This window comes from Chiloscyllium plagiosum, unplaced genomic scaffold (genome assembly GCF_037043375.1).
Source record: "Chiloscyllium plagiosum isolate Xiang-an unplaced genomic scaffold, Cpla_swu_hap1 HiC_scaffold_22, whole genome shotgun sequence".
Classification (NCBI taxonomy): domain Eukaryota; kingdom Metazoa; phylum Chordata; class Chondrichthyes; order Orectolobiformes; family Hemiscylliidae; genus Chiloscyllium; species Chiloscyllium plagiosum.
In genome coordinates, this window is record NW_028270160.1 from 36,321,966 (window position 1) to 36,344,764 (window position 22,799).

At 39.8% G+C, this 22,799-nt stretch overlaps 1 protein-coding gene across 10 annotated transcripts in view; it reads left to right on the forward strand.

The window, feature by feature from the left end:
- The window catches only part of ptprea (protein tyrosine phosphatase receptor type Ea), a 276,393-nt gene extending 254,013 nt beyond the window's left edge, over positions 1-22,380 (forward strand). For all 10 annotated transcript variants that reach the window (XM_087998959.1, XM_087998962.1, XM_087998963.1 and 7 more), the window contains 4 exons: positions 457-582; positions 4,324-4,475; positions 13,312-13,447; positions 13,563-22,380. In XM_087998959.1, the coding sequence (XP_087855085.1) occupies positions 457-582; positions 4,324-4,475; positions 13,312-13,447; positions 13,563-13,637 (489 nt within the window). In that variant the 3' untranslated portion in view covers positions 13,638-22,380. The remainder of the gene's footprint in view (positions 1-456; positions 583-4,323; positions 4,476-13,311; positions 13,448-13,562) is intronic.
- The last annotated feature ends 419 nt before the right edge of the window (positions 22,381-22,799 follow it).

Genomic DNA, 22,799 nt, shown 5'->3' on the forward strand with positions numbered 1-22,799 from the left:
ATGAACACACTTAGCCTATTTATATGCCAGTAATATAGTCACTAATAACTTCCCTGAAGTTCAGCCAAATATTCATATTGTATCTGAATTCAGCTCTCAACAGGTTAATTCAGCCCATTCCCAGCTGTAGATGCTTTATAGGGATGTGTGATCCCTCAATTCAATTTCTGAGAGCTACAGCTGAGGAGCTCATCCACACTTCAGTACCACTTTGGGGTGTTTGTAATGCTAAGCAGTTTAAATGTTGCCTCAGTGCTTAGCTCGGACCCTGAGACAACTTTAAAGGCCTACCATCATAGTTGCATCGACCACTGAAACCAGTCACACAGTGGGGGTCTTAAAAGGACAACTAAAAATTATTTTTTAAGTACTGTATCCTAACATGGCAAATGTTGCTGTAGAATTTTTCTGCTATAATTTAAAAACATGCAGTAACTTATTGTATTCTTCTTGCAGGAAAAGTGTTCACAGTATTGGCCATCAGAGGGCACTGTAACATATGGAGCGTATACAATAGAACTGAAGAATGATCATATTTCTGACGCTTTCAGTATCAGAGACCTTACTGTCACAAACGCCACAGTATGTGTTGCTTCAGATTTATATTAAAATAATGGATTATTATTGTTTTATTTTAAATCTAGTGACACGTCTTTGCCTATTTTTAGGTTGCATGGTGGAGACTGAAGCTTTAAGTTTAATCAAATTTGTTTTCCCCTCCCAAATTCAAAAAACTCTGTCCCAGAGTTGCTTGTTACTGGGTGATGTTTGCCCACAAGGGAGTAGGCTGTTTATTTTTCTTAGGGCATTTATTGTTTTCTTCTTCCACATCCAGGAGACACAAAACTTGACCCCATCATCCTTTCAAATTACCATTCTTATCTCAATATTTCCTCTCAACCTTCCTCAAATATGTTATCACTTTCTGAATCTATTCCTACTTCCTCGAGAGCTCAATGTTTGAATCCCTCAAATTAGATTTCCCCCATCACAGTACCAATATAGTTGTTGCGATGACAAATTTATATCCTGCAAAAAATGTAAACCTTTCCTTCTCATTCTTTTATGGTCTTTCTGCAGCCTTTGATACAATTGACCACTCAGTTTCTTACTATAACCAGAGTATCATATGTATTTGCTTCTCTTCCTGCTCTGACATTGTTACCACGGGTGATTAACCCTCAGGATCTATTTTTGGGTCATGCCAATTTCTCATCTATGCATTACCCCTTGGCAACATAATGCAACAGCACAGAGTTGTTTTCACACATGTTAAAAACACTCAGCTCTACCCAAACATCCCTTCCTCAAATTACCATTGACAAATTATCAGACTACTTATCTGACTTCTGGTACTAGATAAGCAGAAATTTCCTTCAATTAAATATTAAAAAACTGAAGTTGTTGTTTTTAGTCCCTGCTCCAAACTCTGTTTCCCTGGTTACTTGCTGTTTTTCTCACCATGGCAACAGTCTGAATGAAGCTTTTTCCCTCACAGTTGACGCCACGTTTCAACCTCCTATTTGTGCTGTTACTACAACTATCCATTTCTTTCACATCACTTGTTTCTACCCCTCTCTCAGCTTACCTGCTGCTGAAAACCTCATTCACGCCTTCGTTACCTCAAACCTGACCATTCCAACTTACTCACGGATAGCCTTCATCAGTCAACTGTCTGGAAAAGTAAAACTCTGCTGTATGTTGTTGTGTACGGAAATGGTTTTGCAAGGGTTAGTGATAAAGTATTGAATTCTAATCTGATGTCACACAGGCTTTGGTGGAGAAAAGACAGAACATTATCATGAAATTCAAAGCTATACCCACAGGTCTCACAATTCACTGAATCTTGTGTTTTTTTAAGCTAAATGCCAGTTGTGTCAAATTTTCTGGAGCATTTTTGGCGTGAGGCCTAGTGTGACTTCTCCTTCTGTCTTACCAAACTTGTCTCATTAACTACCTACCCTACTTGTATGGCGTTCCTCTCGTCCATCTCCATCTAACCATATGCTGTTCCCGGAACAACCCACAAATCAGCGGATATCAGCCAGAAAACTAGTATCCCTTGCACCTTCACCATCTTTAAAAGGCTACTGCGCACCCAAGTAAGTGTTGGCAATCCAGTGTTGTCTCTCACTCACAACGTTATGACACCATCCACAAAGCCATACTGCTCGCCAGCATGGCTGCCACTCCCTCGCACATCCAACTCTGTTCTCTCACCTCTAGTCTCTGTTTAACCATCACACTACAGACTTTACCCTTCCATAATGATATGTCATTTGAACATCCTTCTAAGCCATCACTACTCTATCCCAGGTGCCCACTGGCCATCCACATCGCGTCACTATTCTTGATGAAGAGCTTATGCTCGAAACATCCACTCTCCTGCTCCTCAGATGCTGCCTGACCAGCTGTGCTTTTCCAGCACCACGCTTTTTGACATTGTGTTGCTGTCATAGAGATGTACAGCATAGAAACAGCCCCTTCAGTCCAACTTGTCCATACCGACCAGATATCCTAACCCAAAATAGTCCCACCTGCCAGCAACTGGCCCAAAAGCCTCCAAACCCTTCCTTTTCATATACCCATCCAGATACCTTTTAAATGTTGTAATTGTACCAGCCTCCACCATTTCCTCTGACTCATTCCATACACGTACCACCCTCTGCATGAAAGAGTTGCCCCTTAAGTCTCTTTTATATCTTTCCCCTCTCACCCTAAACCTATGCCCTCTAGTTCTGGACTCCCCACCCCAGGGAAAAGACTTCATCTATTTATCCTATCCATGCCCCTCATGATTTTATAAACCTCTACAGGTCACCCCCTCAGCCTCCGACGCTCCAGGGAAAACAGCCCTAGCCCATCCAACCTCTCCCCATAGCTCAAATCCTCCAACCCTGGCAACATCCTTGTAAATCGTTTCTGAACCTTTTCAAGTTTCACAACATCCTTCCGATAAGAAGGATGAGTAGGGAAATGTCTCACGTAAGTGAGCAGCTGGCCAATTCTCAAAAAAGAGCTTTTATTTACAGCCAGCAAAAGTAAACAAAGTGAAAGGATCAGAGGCTGTAGCTCGCTCCCACAATGCATACCAATGTCTAAAACACTGAGTGAACTCCCTGCTGATCTTTTAATTGTTTTACAGAATTTTTAAGCATCTGTCCAAACCATCCAAACATGTGAATGAGGCACCTCTGATGACACAGTACTCTGAGCACTGTTTGGTGGTGTCAGCCGAGATTATGTGAGATGACTAGAGCGATTGAAATCCTGCTCCTCAATATTAGTAATAAAGGAGTTAAGGATTAATGTGGGAGAAAAACGGTATTATGTTTAGCAAAGCACTAACATAATGGACGAGGAATTTTATGCACATTACTGTTCATTATTTCATTACTCATCACATTGTGATGATTTGAATGACCAAGAAAAAATTTTGATTTTGGAGGTTTTTTTTGGGGGAATTCATCATTGTTCCTTCAGCAATCCCAACAGCAAATGGTCAATTTTACATAATGTCAGTGAAAGTCTAAGAAGCCAAAGAAAAAGTAGACTGCAAGTTGATTCAAATAAACTTGAAACAATTAGTGTAACTAAATTTCATAAATAAAACTTGAGAGATTGAAATACTGTATCATTATAGGGCCAGCTTTCATGAAGAATGATAAAGCTTTTTTATATATGTTAAAAATTTAGAAATTGTGGTGTTGCATCAGCGACTGCTGTTAACCTTTTCATGTGCTTGTTGTACTTTACCATGAAGAGTCTCAAAAAATGTACAGTTTGGATATGATATTCCATTTCACATCAGTTATAGACTTGTTAGAAATTGCAGTAATAGACCATTCGGCCCAAACTGCCTATGCTGGACTTGGTGTTTCACAAAAAGCATCATAAGAAATAAGAGCAGGATTAGGACTTTTTAAGTTCCTTGAGCCTACTTCACCATTCACTAGGATCATGATTGATCTGATTGTGCCCTTAACTCTGTTTTCCTGGCCCTTTGACTCCTCACATCCTTGTGTCACCTTATCAACTCCTGTCTCCCTCATGTACTCAGCAAGTTTCCCTTCAATAATTTCAAGTAGTGATTGTGATACTTACATTCCATAAGCCACAAAACAAAGGATGTTGGGAGATATATTAAAATATGAACTGCCAAACAGCAAATATTTGACCACAACATTAACATGCAGCACAGTAGTGTCTGTAGCTGAGAGTATTTTGTATTTCTAGGTTTTGTTAAGATGTTTTGCTGATCTAATGGAGAACCAATACCCATTTAACTGAAAACAAAACTATAACATTGCAATTAAAATGCAGGAAAACAAGGGCAGGATAGTTCGACAGTTCCACTTTCATGGCTGGCCTGAGATTGGCATTCCAGTGGAAGGGAAAGGAATGATAGACCTGATTGCAGCCGTCCAGAGACAGCAACAACAGTCCGGCAATCATCCAATCATAGTGCACTGCAGGTATTTCATTTTACAATATACAAGTAGTTATAAAATTGACAGCATCCTTTCTGATGTATAGTCTTGACTCAGAAATGCTAATTTGATTGGTTGGCGCTGTCGGTAGGAAGCATTGCACGCCATCTGTACCCATCAGGAAGTCAGACAAGTTTCCAGTTATTAATGAACAACCACTTGTGAGCAACGTGGCTGTTATTTTCTGCTGTGTGTAACTGTAGCGTAAGGCTCCCTGTCCAGCAGTACCAGCACCCAGTCCAGACCGTGAATGCTTTCTGCAATATATTGGAAAGGAAAGATTTGTATTAATCTCCCACCTTTAACATTAATTTCAAGAGGACTAGAATACAAAAGCGGAAATGTACTGCTGAGGCTGTATAAGAACCTGGTCAGACCTCATCTGGAATATTGTAAGGAAGGATGTGCTGGCCTCGGAGGGGATCTGGGGAGACTTATAGGAATGATACCAAGCATGAAGGGCTTGTTATCTGAGGAGCAGTGGAAGATTCTGGGTCTGTACTCAGTGGTCTTTAGAAGGATGAGGAGGGATCTGATTGAAACTCTCAGAATACTGAGAGGACTGGATAGGGTAGATGTGGAGAAGATGTTTCGCACTAAGCAGAAGGGCACAGCCTCAGAGTCTAGGGGTGACCCTTTAGAATGCAGATGAGGAGGACATTCTTCACCAGAGGGTAGTTGATCTGTGGAAGTTATTGCCACAGAGGACTGTGGAGGCTTAGTCATGAGTGTATTTGAGACCGAGATAGGTTCTTGATTAGTAAGGGGACCAAGGGTTACATGGAGAAGGCAGGAGAATGGGGTTGAGAAACATATCAGCCATGATTGAATGGCAGAGCAGGCTCTAAGGGCTGAATGGCTTATTTCTGCTCCCAGTTTTATGGAATGGGGAAGGCGTAATGCGATCTGAGTGTCTTTGTGCACTAGTCACCAAAAGTAAGCATGTAGGTGCAATGGGTGATAAAGAAGGCAAATGGTATGTTGGCCTTCATAGCAAGAGGATTCGAGTAGGGATGTCTTGCTATAATTGTACAGGGACTTGGTGAGACCGTGCCTGGAGTATTGTGTGCAATTTTGTTCTCTGTATCTGAGTGAAAGATGTTCTGAATATGGAGGGAGTGCAATAAAGGTTTACCAGGCCGATTCCTAGGATGGCAGGATTGAAATATTAAGAGAGACTGGTTCCATTAGGACTTTATTCATATTTGGAAGAATGAGGGTAATCTCGTAGGAATCTATCAAATTCTAAAGAAACTAAATAGAGTAAACACAAAAAGATATTCCCAATGACTGGCGAGTTTGGAACCAATAAGGATGTGAGGTAGGCCATATGGGACTGAAATGAGGAAATATTTCTTCAACAGAGAGTGGTGAGCCTGTGAAATTCTCTGCCATGGAAAGCAGTTGAGGCGACAACACTAAATGCTTTCAGGAAAGCGTTATAGGGTTAAAGGGATCAAAAGGTATGCTGAGTTGGATGATCAGCCATGATTGCACTGAATGACTGAGCTGGTTTGAAGGACTGGATGACCTACTCTTCGTATTTTCTATGTTTTTGCCCATCCAAAAGGTAACCTCTCTGGCAGAGTAACACTCCCTCCCCATTTTACTGGAGTGTTATGATCCCAAATAATGCAACTGCTGACATTCCAGAATGAAATCTGCATCATATTCTGCTCCTTTTTTATTTAAAGTGGTGACCTTTCACTGAAACGTAAATACACAAGGCCGCAGATTCAGTTTTAACAATAAAACAGAAGTTAACTACAGAAGAGAAATAAAGAAAAATAAAACAAAGGAAGCTGTGTTTCCAAATATGTCAAAGTATTTTTTCATTCATTCATGGGACATGGGAGTTGCTGGCTGGTCAGCATTTACTGTCTGTCCCTCATTGCCCTTGAGAGAGTTTTGAAAGGTTTCAAAGCACATGGTAAGATGAGGACCATGAACTCTCCAACACCATCACTTTAACCTACTCAAAATTCAAGGGTGTATTTCTTTCCCTATCAAATCCAGATGTTTGACTTAACTGCTTCTTTCCAGTTCTAGCCCCTAGAGGACCAAGACCTTTTCCCTTGATCCATCAACACCTGAGAGTTCAGACTTTATCAATTGTTTAACTATCTGCAGAGTTCTAACCAAGAACTTGTGGTCTGGAAGTTTTCGCAATGCACCAATCTTGCTCTGAGGTAACCCGTACCCTTAACTGCTCTGAACGAACTTGGTTTTTTGGAGAATCTATTCGTACTTCTGACTTCATTCAGGTCCCTTCAAACTGAATGAAACATTTTCTCATCTCTAAGCTTAAAACAAAAGTAATGCCATCGATGCTATCTCACTCATGTGGTAAAACCACACAATGTAAACAAACTTCCATGAACTCTCCAAGAGGCCTCAAGTCTTCAGCTGCCAAACACCTACTGATGGTTAGTATATTGATTTCAAAAAGACTGAGCAAGTTAATTATTAAAACTCTTCACAAAAAGAAAGACCAACATCCATGTGCCATTAGTTTGAAATTTAAACTCTTTTCAAAAATTTATTTTTTCAAAGAAATCACACACCTTTCATCACGTGTCAGTTTTGATTTTTTTGTTCAAGCCCTGGAATGGGAGTTGAACCCACAACATTCTCACTGCAAGGTTAATCATAGGATCCCTACAGTGTGGATGCAGGCCATTCAGCCCTTCAAAGCCACACCAACCCTCCGAAGAGCTTCACACCCAGACTCACCTTCCTACTCCATCCCTGTAACCATGCATTTCCGATGGCTAGTCCACCTAGCCTGTGCATCCCTGGACAATATTGCTAATTTAGTATGGCTAATCCACCTAGCCTGTGCATCTTTGGACTATGAGAGGGAACTGGAGCACCCAGTGGAAACCCACACAGATACATGGAGAATGTGCAAACTTCACACAAACAGTCGCCCAAGGCTGGAATTGAACCTGGGTCCCTGGTGCTGTGAGGCAGCAGTGCTAAACACTGAGCCACCGTGGTACCCCAGTGATGCTGAGAGTGATATCATCTGAATCACACCTGACATTGGTACTGAGATCTTGTAGATCAGGAGAGTCTCATTTTCAATTGGTGGTCTATTGACTGGACATGGTTGAAGTGAATATGCTTGCCTCAACAAAATAACACTTCAGTTTCCTCTCCTCACTTGAATGCAAGTTGAAGGGCAAAGTGAAGAGCACACATTTGCGATAACATAAAGATGGGATTATGCTGAGCAGTGATGCCTTTCTGATGATTATATAACTTATTGGTACTCATTGCTCAGGCTTAGAGTTGAGAATGACAAAGAGGACCTCATGCTGGAGACCTGGTCATGCCTGAATATCATTCTCCTGTATAAATCCTGAGAAGGGGCTATAAAATCAAAGCCACTAGCTCTGTCATTAATTGTAGTAGGTTTTTGGTTCTTTTGATTTCAAAGTTCACCTCTCCCTGACTACGCACAGCAACATTGAATACCAAGGATAGACAGCATAAACTGGGTGATATATTTCTATTGTTTATGGTAGCAAGGCTGACTTGTATCTAGGATCCAGAATAGTAAGTCTGTGTAAAAATGAAGCACTTTATCATCTTCCAGATATGACATTAAGTTCAGCAAATTGAAAGTTTAACCATTTTCTGTGAGTGACGGCTTATGATTTTGTTATTGCCATTTCTTCTCAACCCATCTTTTGTTTCTTTGCTTAGCCCACTACTATCACTTTTTATCTTCCACCATCATCGTTTTTGTTGTTTAATATCTGCTGTCTTGTACCTTATCACAGACCTACCCATTTGTTCTTCACTTGCCCATCTTTCTCTGCCTGCACACTTGCTTAAAAGCTGCTTCACTAGCTTTCAGGATTGTCCATGAAATGTTATCAATGTATCCTCCTCCCCAGCCCCCTCAGACACTGCTTCTCAAAGGTTGATGACAATGAGCATGCTCATAACAAGGGGCATGTGCAAACCCGTATAGTGACAGTGTCCATTGGAAAGTACAGTCCATTAATGCTGTTTCCCTCACTCCAGTTGCTGCATGACTGACTATACTCAATGCCAGCATTTTGCTGCAAAATGAGCTAATTATACAAGAAATCTTGGCTTGCTTATACTGCCTCCGAACCCATAAGGTGTAGGGTAAAAATTGTAAGATTAAGTGGGGTCGTCCTCCGTGCTGTCTGCTGTTCACATCAGACACTCTCAGCAGAGCAATTGCAGTCAGGAATCTAAAAACGTTTGAGTAAATTAGTTAGCCACTTTTGCTTGAATTAACCACCTTTAAATCAATTTGGGAAGTGTTGATGAGCCCATTGGCTCGACCACTGATCAGTATGAAATCTGCCCCATGGGTAAGTTTACTTGGGATGAAAAGTGATTGAAAGGGCAGAAGTTGCATGATTCACATTGAAATATATGGGATGGATTTCAGAAAATCAGGTCTTATTTGACCTCAGTTGACAGCACAAAGTACAAGAGTAAGCTGTAGTTAACTTATTGTGGCATTGTTCCCTTAGGATTAATTTACTAAATGCTAGGATTGAGAATCAATTAGTACAAGACAAATGTAGACACTAACATTGTTTAAAGCATTTGTTAATGCACTAAATCCACAATTTCCATTGGGTCAGCAGCAAGAAAGAGCAATGTTAAGAACCATTACTTATTAATTCTAGAAAATCAAGTGGCATTCAAAGTTTTACTATGTCAAGTGGGAATATTTTCTCTCATGTTTGCTTTTAAAGGATTTAGCTTTCTCTAAATCACTGGTGAAGTTTGGCTATAATCACAATAGTGTTTTAGTTTTTAATGTACTCTTTATTTTTCCATTCATGCATCATTTTTCCCAAGTGTCATTCTTTGCTTAAAATGACTGTCAATATTTTGTTTTTGCAGCATTCAGTTTATATTCCATAGCATCAAATCCAGTGGCATACATCACAAAGATATAAAGTACAGCTCTGTAGATGTCAAAAACTAACTCATAATTTGTAGTTTTTTTTTTACAAAAGTCAAGAGAAGAGAGGCCATGGACAGTGACTCCTGACTCCACACAGGAAAGATTTCAGTTTTGTTAAATTCTTCATATGGCTGGACAAGTCAGTTACATTTGTACTCAAGATTAATAATCCATAAAACATCCTCAGCTGGGGTAATGTGAATAGTTGTGATGCCATTATGTTTGTGTGGCAACTCCTGAGCCAGGTTGAAGGGCACTACTGTTCTGTTGGGTCGGCCAGGATGAGTGACGCAGTCCAGTGTGAGAGCTCTGCTCCCCCACATGACCCCCCCCACCACCACCATCACTTCTTCATCTTCCTTGTTAGATTCATTTTTATAGTCAAAAAGAATGGCATTGGAAAAGCCCAACAGGTCAGGCAGCATCTGAAGAGCAGGAGAGTCAACATTTCAGGTATAAGCCCTTCATCAAGAATGTGGGAGGAGGAAGGGGGCTGAGAGATGAATAGGAGAATGGGGTGGGGGAAAGTAGATGCAGTTGGGGGCTAATGGTGATAGTTCAGAGGGGAGGGTGGAGCAGATAGATAGAAAGGAAGATGGACAGGTAAGACAGTTCAACAGGGCAGTGCTGAGTTGGAGGGTTGGATCTAGGATGAGTTGGGGGAGAAGAGATGAGGAAACTGGTGAAGTTAATGTTGACACTGTGTGGTTGGAGGGTCCCAAGTTGGAAGATGAGGCATTCTTCCTCCAGTCATCAGGTAGCTTGGATCTGGTGGTGGAGGAGGCCCAGGACTTGGTGGAGTGGGGGGGGTTGGAGTATTGAAGTGATTCGCCACAGTGCGGTAGGATTGTTTGGCGCGTATGCGATGATGAGGCAGGCATAGCTGTGGCCCATGCGGCTGCCCATGGATACCCATTTGGTCTGAAGGAAGTGGGAGGATTCGAAGGAGAAGTTGTTGAGGGTGAGGACCAGTTCCACCAATTGAATGAATGTGTCAGTGAAGGGGTCCTGGTTAGGTTGGCAGGAGAAGAAGAATCAAAGGAGGCCTTTGCCCTAGCGAACGGATGTGTGCAGACTGGATTTCCATGGTGAAGATGAGGCATTAGGGGCCGGAGAAACGAAAGTCATGGATAAGATGGAGGGCATGGGTAGTGTCCCGAATGTATGTGGGGAGATCCTGGTCCAAGGGGGACAGGACGGTGTCAAGATATGAGAGAAAGTTCGATGGGGCAGGACCAAATGGAGGCAATGGGTCAACTGGGGCTGTCAGGTTTGTGAATTCTTGGTAGGAGATAGAACCGGGTGGAGCAGGGCTCTGGGCTTGAGGTTGGAGGCTGTGGATGGGAGATCTCCTGAGGTGATGAGGTTGTGGATGATCTGGGCGATGATGGTTTGGTAATGGGAGGTGAGGTCATGGCCGATGGGGCAGTAGGAGGAGGTGTCCGTGTGGTAGCGCCAAACTACCACTGCCCACCCACTTGTCTGCTGGTTTAATGGTGAGGTTGGGGTTGCAATGGAGGGCTGCGCTTTGGGAGAGTGAGTTGTTGGAGTGGGTGAGGGGGGTGGACAGATTGATGCAGTCAATGTCATGGCGGCAATTGGAGGTCAAGGGCAGGTAATGGACCAGGACGGAGTATCCAAGTGGATGGAGTATTTTGGAGGTGGGAGAATGGGTCCTCTGAGAATGGGTGGGCATCCCAATGGAAAAAGTAAGTGTGGAGGTGGCAGACAAAAGGTTCAATGTTGCAACGCATGTGGAATTCATTGACCTGGGATCGTAGTGGGATGAAGGTTAGACCTTTACTGAGGACTGATCATTCATCCTCAGTGAGGGGGAGATCGGGGGAGAAGGTAAAAACTTGGCAGGGCTGGGATTTATTTTTGTCTTGACTTTGGTCCCAGGGTTCTAGAGGTGTTGCTGGTAGGCCAATGTACAGACAAGAGTGATGTCAATGTATTTTGGGTTGTTTACGAGCTGTCAGTCATAGAACTGGATGTGAAACTGTTTTCTGTAATGGTAGTCCTGTCAGATTTGGTCCAAGTCCCCATTTTCTGAGGTAGGTTTAAAGAGAACATAGATCTTCGGTGTCCTCTCAACATTATGAAGTTTGTCAGCCTGTGTCAGTTTGTTAGCATAGGTCAAGAGCTGTAACCTTCTGGAAGGGAAGTCAGTGATATTTATGTTGAAGAGAGTTGAAATGAGGGCTGATCCTTGTTGGTTATGCATGGGCAGCAGATTTGATCTCCAAGCCCCATACAGAACTGAAAGTTGCTGATTATGAAGTTGATTAATTGTAGGGTTTGCACACAACTGACGGATTTGAAAGGTTTCAGCAGCATTGTGTGCCACACTGTATGTCATCTGTGCCAGATATGTCAACAAAGGTGGGTCCTATCTTCAGGCCTTTTTGGAAACTGACCTCAATATGTGAAGTCTGTGTCATGACCTGCTCGGAACAACAGCCTACTGGGGTAGAGAGGCACTGCAGTTTCCAACATGGGAATCGGGCTGTTCAGCAGGTGACACTCCAGGACAATCTGTTATTGAGAGCAGGACAATAGGTCAGTTGCTTGATGTGGAGCCTGTGCAATGGGTGTTGGTAAACAGCTTTGCCAATTCCTTTCACGTGATCAGATGTTCTTTAGGAATCTTAAGCTCCCATTGACTCATGCCATTTGCCTTGACTTGGATGCAGTCAGAGTATGGTCTATTTCCTCTTGTGCATAAAGGCCTGAGAGGTCTGTGAGCTCTGAGATAGTATTTAAAGACTTTACTGTTTGTAGATCCCTGCTGCTATTTTTGTATTTATTAGGAGCTGAGAAGTGACAGCTTCAGTGTTGATTCTGGGATGCTGATATTGCTGTTATTCCAGGCACAGTAGGAGTCTCCATGCCATCTTTCTCCACAGTTTTCCCATTAACTTTGGAAGCATCCTTCATCAAGGGAATCAAGGGCACTCTTGCCACATCAGGGTCTTCATTTTCCCTGTATTCTTCCAGGAGTCCTTCATTCTCCATGGTCTAGCATGGAATGAAAGTTTTTCTAAAGCCTCAAGGCAAAACTTTGGTGGCTGCCAATTTGAGAAGTGGAGCAAATCAATTGAGAACTATTCTGATAAGAGGTCATTTACCTGAAAAATAAACCCATGCTTCTCTCCACAGATGCTGCCAGACATACTAAATATTTCCAGCTTTGCTTGCCTTTATATCATAAGAAAATGGTTGCCTCTCTCCTGCTTTCAATTTACATTTGATTTCTTTATCCACCAACTGTTCTCCATCTAGGGGGGAAAGTTATAGTATTTCTACAGTTAAAATCCTTTTTTGGGATCTAATTTGTATAGTTTTTGAGTCTCCCACTGGACAGGGTCATATCAAGATCATCATTTATTTTGATCATAGTGGTTCAGTGGTTAGCACTGCTGCCTCACCAGGGACCCAAGTTCGATTCCAACCTAGGCTGACTGTCTGTGTGGAGTTTGCGCATTCTCCCTGTATCTGTGTGGGTTTCCTCCAGGTATTCCGGTTTCTTCCCACAATCCAAAGATGTGCAGCTTAGGTGAATTGGCCGTGTTCAATTGCCCTTAGTGTTCAGCGATATGTAGGTTAGGTGCAATAGTCAAGGTAAATGTAGATTAATAAGTCTGCAAGGATTACTCTTCAGAGGGTTGGTGTGGACTTGTTGGGCCTAATGGCCTGTTTCCACACTAGAGATTCTATGATTCTAGAAATGTTCAAATTAAAAAGGGACTAACAACTTGCTGGGAAATATGATCAATTCAAGGTGCCACGGTCAACGTAGAATCCAGTCAAGGTAGTTTATTATTTAAGTAACACTTGAATCTGTATATATTGCAGTGCTGGTGCTGGCAGGACAGGAACATTTATTGCATTGAGTAATATTCTGGAGCGAGTGAAAGCTGAAGGTCTTCTAGATGTTTTCCAAACTGTCAAGAGCCTCCGAATGCAGCGGCCACACATGGTGCAAACACTGGTATGTGTGTTTTTGATTTTTTAAATATTTGAAGCAAAGCACATTGTTGATCTCTAAAAGATAAAGTCAAGTATCAACTATGTTTTAATTTTTTCTCAATTCTTTCTCTTTGCAGGAGCAGTACGATTTCTGTTACAAGGTGGTTCAAGATTTTCTAGACATACATTCCGATTATGCCAACTTCAAATAAGTGTTTGCCTTACCTTTTTTTTATCTTTTCAATTGTTAGCTGACAGGCCAGTAAAGCATCTTTTGTACATTAAATTATCAAGAATTTATTTTGTATTTTGCTATGCACTTGTTGTCTAGAAGAATATTCCTAATAAGTTGAAGGTCTTTTTATTGTCTTGTGACTGTGCTTTTGAGTATTTGGGTTACATTAATTGGGGAGTCATGCATCTGTTACAAGTCATTCAATATTTTTAACTGAATGACTAATTGGAGTACATTTACCATATCTCTCTCACTCGTAAAAGAAGGTTATTTAAAAAGAAATATTTTATATGTCATTATCAGTTGCATTTTATTTTGAATCTTGAATGTACAGAAGATTGAATCAAATCAACTGAAGAAAAATCTTTATTTGCTTTGTGAAAATGCCAACAATGTTTGACCCCCTCAAAAGTGTTACAAAATGTGAATTTATACTGTGCATTGGAGTTTGCATTGTTTTCAAAAGGTTGGGTGTAAACCATATATAATAGATATATTTTTATATGAAGAGTTTACAGTGTTAAATGTTAGTTGTGTATCGTGCATTTTGACATTGTTTTGGCTTAACTAAAATGTTTGTTCTTACATATGCTTAATGACAATACACTGTTGTCCAGAAGTTACTCTTTATTTTTTATCCATTTATTTTAAATTTCTTGTGCTCCTCCACACCCAGAAATAACCTGGGCCAGCATTGCATTAGGATCACACCACCTTCTCCCTGCAATAGTGACCTCTACATCCATTTGCTGTCAGCAAGGCCAGCCCAACATTAACTAGCCATAGCTGAAAATGTGTTGCTGGAAAAGCGCAGCAGGTCAGGCAGCATCCAGGGAACAGGAGAATCGACGTTTCGGGCATAAGCCCTTCTTCAGGAAATGGCCATAGTCTGGCAAATGTACAACAAGACACCTGTTTAGCTTCCTGATGTTAAATCCATCTGTGGCTGTTACTGATCATACTGCCACATATAGTAGGGGAAATACATAGCTCCATTTTTAACTGTGGAGTACAGCCCATGTTTATTCCCTGGGGCCGGACATTGGTGCAAAACATTACCTGCAGAGCTCACATTGTGTTCCTCAATGAAGAACACATAAGGAGCAGCCTCTGATGCTACCTGCAACAGAAGAATCGGTGTAATTCTGCATAGCTTATGCAAGTCAATCAAGTTACTACTATGTTTTAAATAAATATGAAATACTTAATACACATATATATATATATATACACACGTTTATTAACGTAATATTTCTGTAACATTGATACACTGGAAAAGGAGTAAGTGATGTTCATTTGATCCATTGATCCATATTTTCACCTGTGGAATGAGAATTCTTCCAGTTTAAAAAATATTGCAAGAAGGTGATGAATTTGTGAGCATCTGAAAGAGATAGTGAATCTGTTTCTCAGAAGCTTTACTGCCTGAACAATTTCAGAATGTAATTCAGTTTTGTTGAACAGACACAATCATTTTCAGTATTAAGGAGTCAAGAAATAATCTGATGTAGTTACAGTCGATGAGAAAAGCCAATTTAAAGAATGATATGTGCAGTTGCCAATTATTTAGTATCAAGTCAAGTTATAGCTGACATGGATAAGATTGATTTCCATTTGGGTCCTGTACAAAAATATTCAAAATCAAATGAAGACAAAATAGAAACAAAGTGAAAATAAAGCTGGAATTAAATTCTTCTTCATTTTGCACTGCTGCAAATGTGGAGAAAATGCTGACTTACAGAAATAAATACTGAACAAAACTGAGAGGCTGTTTTCACGATGCATATTGTCACCAAATTGTAGTTTCCTGTTTCCCCTGGCCATGAAATGTAATACACAGGAGTACAGTCCCAGGATAAGGGGCTAATAATTTATGACTGAGATAACGAGAAATTTCTTCTGAGTTGTGTATCTTTAGAATTCTCTACCCAAGAGGGTTGCAGATATTCCATCCATGAATATACTTAAAGCTAAGAGAGTCCAATCTTTGGTGTCTCATGAATCCAGGCATGTGGCAATCAGATGGAAAAGTGGAGTCGAAGTTGTGGTTTCATTAAATATAAGGACAAGCTTGAGTAACGCTATTCTTACTTCTATCTTTTATGCTCTTCTGTAAACATTATTACAATGTCCCTTCTATTTTCCTAATTTTATCTTTTTTTCATCTTTGTGACTATGTGATATCATTAACCACGACTGACCTTATTAACAAATATAATTAATTTATGTGATTGAAGATGTCCATCCAGGTGTTATTTAACCTATAAAGTGTTGGCAACAAGAAGTCCTAATCTTTCAAGCCTGTAACTCACCAATGCTCATAACATCCTAGTGAATGCACAACTTCCCTTGTTTTTCTATCCATCCTGGGGTTTCCAAAGCTATTTATAGTATTTTGACAGCGGTGTGGTTACAAGTAGGAACTCAACTTTCGCTCTTCTCAGGAGGGGGGGTGTAATGGGGCAGTGAAAGTAAAGGGGCTCCAGTTTCCTCTACATTCATGCTGATTTCTGATTTTAACACCACTGGTTTTGATGGCAAATGCTGTTCCTCCTGGATATAGGAAGGAACCTGCTGCATAATTCCAAGCAGGAGACCAATGTTGTCAGGATACCCCATGGCTTTTCATGGCACACTGATCTACCCTAGCGCCAACATGCGGTTTGCCTTTCAACGAACTGTGATGATCCAATTTTCTAAAAACACCCCCACAATAACATGAGGCACTCGGCCAAACAACCCACTCCATCACAATGTACTTGTACCGGAGGAGCTCCCTGCCCTGCCATCAGTGTCATCCAGGCCTAGAGAATTTCACCTGCCTTATGCCAATCTCGCTACTGCTTTCCACTCTCCTCAGAGGAGACAACTGACACTAGGGAGTTAAAATACTCTCAATGTACCCAATATTTACAGTCGTCAATCTAGACTCTCAAAATCCTCCTGATGTATATTTCTTTACTCCTGTATTCTGTGCCTATAAATGTAAAACTAAGGATTACACTTGTCTTTTTTTTATGGCTTGACTTAACTGCCCCAATATCATTAATGACTTGTATATCTGCAACACGAGATCTTTCTACTTCTATACATCATTTAAAACCTTTACTGTTTGTGGTCTATTTCCTCCTCTTATCCTTCCTTGTAAAACATATTACTGTGCGTTGTTTCTGTATTGAATTCCATCTGCCATCTACCTGTCAGTTCTGCTAACACTTGTTCCCTAGTTACCTCCACAAGGTTCATCATAATTTGCTATACATATTATACAAATTTCAATATTGCTCCTTCAATTTGCCAATATTATTTGTGTATTCTAAAGACTCCATTATGAAGTCCTGCACAACATTACTTAGCACAGATCAAAGGCTAAGAATCCTGCAGCAAGTAATGCATTTCCTGACTCCACAAAGCCTGTCCACTGTCTACAAGACACAAGTCAAGAATGTGATGGAATACTCCCCACCTGCCTGGAAACCTGCAGCTCCATCAACACGCGAGAAACTCAACAGCAACCAGGATAAAACAGCCCACTTGATACCACATTCATAAACTTCTATCAGCCGTGTGTACTATCTTCAAGATGCACTGCATTCACCAACACTCCTTAGCACATTCCAAAATCATGACCACTTCCATCTAAAAAGACAAGGGCAGCAGATAAATTGGAACACCACACCTGCAAGTTCCCTCCAAGCCACTCACCATCCTGATTTGGAAATATGTCACCATTCCTTCAGTATCATTAGGTCAAAATCTAGAAATTCCCTCTCTAACAGTATTGTGCATCTACCTACAGTGCATGGAATTCTGTGTTTCGAGAAGGCAGCTCACCATCATCACCAACTAGGGATAGGTAATAAATGCTGACCCAGCCAGTGACATCCATGTCCAATGACTGAATTTAAAGACAAATATTCTGTCAAAAATTTGCCATGAAGCTGGTGTATATAATTTATCAAATACTTTTCAAAATTCAAGTGAGCTGTATTTATTTGAAACAGTGCGGAAAGTTGATTAAGCATGACTTGCCTTTTTAAAATCTATGCTAAAATCTATGCTACAATCTATAGTTTGGTGTCCCAGTAGTTAATATTTAAATTATCGAAGATGAATAAAAGTTAAACAAATCTTTCACTATATTAGATTTTTAAATTTGTTTGTGGATACTAGAATAATCTAGCTGGATATCTAAATGTAAATCTATAATAAAAATACCATTTCAGATTTTTGGACAAATTGAAAGGCTGCCTTCAAGTTTGTAATCTTTGCTGGGTTTATTGTTTCACTGGTTTCAGTTCATCTTATGTTTAACAACACCACAGGAACACATCCTAACTTTTTTTTTTAAAAAAAGAGTAAAATTGTAGAAACCCAACTCACCCATGCATTATTATCTGCAGATGTAATTTTAAACAAACTGGAGGGGCAGAAATGGCTATGGCCAAATATCACTTTTATTCATTACATTATGTTTGGCTTGCAAATAAGATTTATATCTGCAGGTGCTCCATTGTTATTGATGCGTTTTCTTCGGTGGTTGCTTTAGTTTCAGTTGGTTCTTGATTCTTTTCAGCCTACCTCATCCCATCAGTGTTCCCCAACTCTCAATGAGATTTTATCTACAAAAGAAAAATGGTTTAATCCATGATTTTTTGTCTCCTTTGCTGAAAGTAAGCAACTTATCATTTGTAATCAAAATGTAGTCCATACAATTATTACTCTTCATGTCTTTATTAAGGTGACACAGTGACTTGTTTCTTTACTAGCTAATCGAGATGAGGGATGTTAGTTCATTTGGGAAGGGTGAGTAGAGGTGTAGGGGGGTCTTGCATTCTTTTGTTTTCAGGAAACCAAGGTGAGATGCCTTTTGTTTTGCTGCCCAGTTGCAGCTGTGAGACAGTAGGGGCACCATAGTGTCTCTACATCCCAAACCAGAAGACCCATGGCTCGGCCCCAAAATTGGGCTTCATCTAAATAACGTGCTGAATCACTGGAGCTTGATCTGTCCTCTCAAGCAGCTCAGAATCTGGTACTTCAAATTAGGGCAACCCTTGGGCAAGTGTCCTGGGTAAGATGTGGGGTGTATGTGGGTGGAAGAACAGGAGAAGGATCAATCACATACTGATGGTAGCCCTCAAAGGAGATTAGCTTGAAGGAGCACTTCTGTTTGACAGGAACGTTTTTCAAATTTGCCTGTTGTTGATGATTGCTGCTCAAGCAGTGGTAGCCATTTAAAAGAAAAATCCAGGGCTGGGCAGGCTCAGCCTCGTACTCAAATCAATGAAGCACAGTTATGGTGAGGGAACCTAATATAGGGATCAGGCCTTTCATTTACATATTTAAACAACCTAACGCCTGTTTTAGGTAACTTGCAGGTAATGCAGAAAAATGGCCTTTCTGGAATGTGTGGCCCTGGAGGGGATAATTTAGGAAACTTCAAGATCTGGCAGAATTTGTAGTCCTTCGCCCAGAATGAACAATATAGATATTCTTAATTATCCTGTTCATATGTGTTCTGACATACAGGATGGGACTTGACCTCTCCTTCTGGCTCAAAGGCAGGGAGACTATTATTGTGTCACAAGAGCCCCAAATGGGCAATGTATTCAGGTGAAAATCATAAAATGCATTTTAAGTGGGATTCCTGTTTAAGATTCAGCTATCAATTGCATTCTCTCATTTTGGTTGTTACATTTTGAGGTTATATAAATTTATACTGTCTTCAATACATTCTACATTTAAAGGAATCATTAGCTTTCAATTAATTAAATTCAAATAATTAATTTTCAATCTCTACCCACAATTGTTAAGACATGTGACCTTTTGAAGTATTACACCAAGGGGATTCAAAAGCTACACCAACAAATAGGACTGAAAATAATCTATTTTTAAAAATGTTTTCAGGAGGATGGAGAAATTAGTACTTTGTATTAGGTTCATGATTCATACTCAATCACAACCAAACAAAATTCTTTCTTATTGTGTTATTATATGTATAAAGTTGGTATCTGCGCATTTAGCTTGTTTGCTCAGAACACGCAATAGTGAAAATGTTCAGCTTCTGATGCTTGCCTGTTCTATTGACAAGTATGAAGCATCAACATCATTCATACACAGCTTTATCTTTGTTTTGTCTTTTCAACTGAATTTCCCAATTGAAGAAATACCTAGGCTACTGTTTAATATTCTGTTTTTACCTGCCTGAGAATGTCTTGGTGCATTTTATATCATGTACTTTCACTATGCCACAGTTGCCGAGGGAAGCATGCGTGAATTATTAGCATGAATCTGATTTAACAATGAAAAGTAAATATGTTGCCATATTTTTAATAAATTGCGGGTACTTTTACACCCAACCTTTAAGAGAAGCTACAGGCAAACAAGCTTGCAAATCTGAGAGCACACTATAGTATATGCATACTGCCATTTAATACTGTTAGTCAACCCAGTGAACAGCTTATCTTTCTGTGCAATATAAATTGAATGATTTGTATGTAGAACCTATACAGATAAATCGGTAATATTAACAAATCCAGATTTAATATGGAATGTTTTATTGTGCTCAGTGTTGATGCAGTGCTAATGTATTTTTAATTGTTTCATATCTTTTTCAGATGAGATTTCTTTGTTTTATATTACAGAACTTATTAAAGGCCAAATAGTAATGAGAAGAAACTTCTGATAAATAAAAGTTGGGAATGGTTTTAGCAGCAGTTTTTTAAGAAGTGTTAACATTTTTCCGGATGCAAATAATTCACTGCAGAAGCTCTGGTCTTTCTCTGTCGGGCTTGGGCCTCAGCCATTTCAAATAATTTCACAAAATCAATAAACTGAGGTTTGCTTTGAGTAATTCTGGAATATTGTCCGTGTTTAGTAACACACCAGCATTAGCACAAAGTGGAATAGATTTTTGGAACAATTATCAGGTTTATCAGTGTTGAATTTTAAATCTGATGTCCAGTTTGGAGTATTATATTGGCATGGAGTAGTATTATTGGCATTTTCTATTCTTGACTGGCACCTGTTATCTGTCTGCCAAACTGCCTTACTGTAAGAGTTGCCATTTATATTAAATGGGCAACTCCACCCTGGGTAATTGTTCTCGGCTAGATTGTTTGAATCTGCATACAGTATCTGGCCAGATGTCTGGGTTACCTTCAAAAGATGTTTATTAACCAACTGCCCGTGATGGCTATGCTACATGACAGTATGCCCTGTGCTGTACAGGCTCCAACCTTGGAATAGAGTACAAGCACATGAGGAAATAGTTGCATCACAGCTTACCTCAAAGGCTCATGTAATATTTATTCAACCCTATCTCTACTGGTAATTAGCCTAAAATCGTTTAAGGTCCATTGGAATAACAGTGCCCATTAATTTGATTTGGGATATACTATAGGATATTAGATGATGACACTTTTTAACTAATGTAATTATTGTAGCAGATGCACTTTTATTGCAAATTTTCCACGATTTTTTTTGTGTATTGCTTTGGAAATTCCAGCGCAGGGGAAACTAAATCTTTCAATGTTGGGCGGCACGGTGGCACAGTGGTTAGCACTGCTGCCTCACAGCACCAGAGACCCGGGTTCAATTCTCGCCTCAGGCGACTGACTGTGTGGAATTTGCACATTCTCCCCGTGTCTGCTTGGGTTTCCTCCGGGTGCTCCGGTTTCCTCCCACAGTCCAAAAATGTGCGGGTTAGGTGAATTGGCCATGCTAAATTGCCCGTAGTGTTAGGTGAAGGGGTAAATGTAGGGGAATGGGTCTGGGTGGGTTGCGCTTTGGTGGGTCGGTGTGGACTTGTTGGGCTGAAGGGCCTGTTTCCACACTGTAAGTAATCTAATCTAATCTAATCTAAACAAAAACCTTTTGTGTCTTTCCACAGTAATAGATATCAAATTACATTTATAAATATTTGTACTGGTCAGATCAAGTGTCAAGAAAGGGGACAGTATTGGGTAGGTAAATTACAGGATTCTTTTCATTTGGCCTTTCATAAGTCCAGATTGTGTTTTTGTTTAAGTAAAAACTGAGATTCTGTATATTTGTTTGAAAGTACATATTGATCCTGAGACCTTTCCCATTGCACTAATCTACTGACTATTGTGCTTCAAAAACACACAAAATATATAAAGAACAGTTTGGTTTTCAATAAATGAAATCTGCCTGAAGTTAGAACATATGAATGCAAAAACAGATCTTGTAGCTTTGATTTGTTGAAGTATTGTTAAGGGATAGTATATTTTTGGTGGTATAACAACAATAACCATTTTTAATAGTATTCAGAATATAGGTACTATTTTAGAATAGTATTCTGGTTGTTTCTGCTCAGAAAACAAGATATCTGAAAGTCATTGTTATGTTTAAAGTATTTATTTCATGTATCATAAAGATAATTCAAAATATATTTAAACGGGGGAAGAAGATTAATTGTAGTTTTTCAGATTTCAATATATTAGCTCCAAGATTATGCCATCCCTAAAATGATATAGAGTACTGTTTAATATGTTTTGTTGAAATATAATTATCTATTAATGGATCATTATGGTATTACAAAATTCTGTTAAGTTGAAATGTATGCATTTTTATCAGCTAGCGAACTTATGTTTTGTTCATGGTGGTCAACTTGCCATCATAATGTTATTTATCCAGTTTTGCTATATAATATTTTTGCAATTTGAAACCATTAATAAATGTCAAACAGTAATCTTAAATTATACCAATGTGGTGTGTGTTTATTTTATTGTTTTGGTCTGTTTTTATATTGGAAACCTAAGAGGGGCTATGACAACACCTTGGCAGATAAGGTGAAAGATAATCCAAACAGTTTCTATGAATACATTAAGAGCAAGACAGCAACCAGAGAGATAGTAGGATTCCCTTTGAAGTTGTTTTTGTATTGAACCTCAGGAGGTGGGAGAGATATTACAAGAATATTTTGCATCAGTTTTTTAATGTTGAGAAAGAAATGAAGACCAGGGAACTCGGAAATAAATATTGTCGTTTTGAAAACAGTTTGCATTACAGAAGAGGAAGTGCTGGAGGTCTTAGGAAACATAAAGCTAGATAAATCACCAGGGCCTGATTAAGTGTATCCCACGACATTGTGGGAAGTTAGGGAGGAAATTGTAGA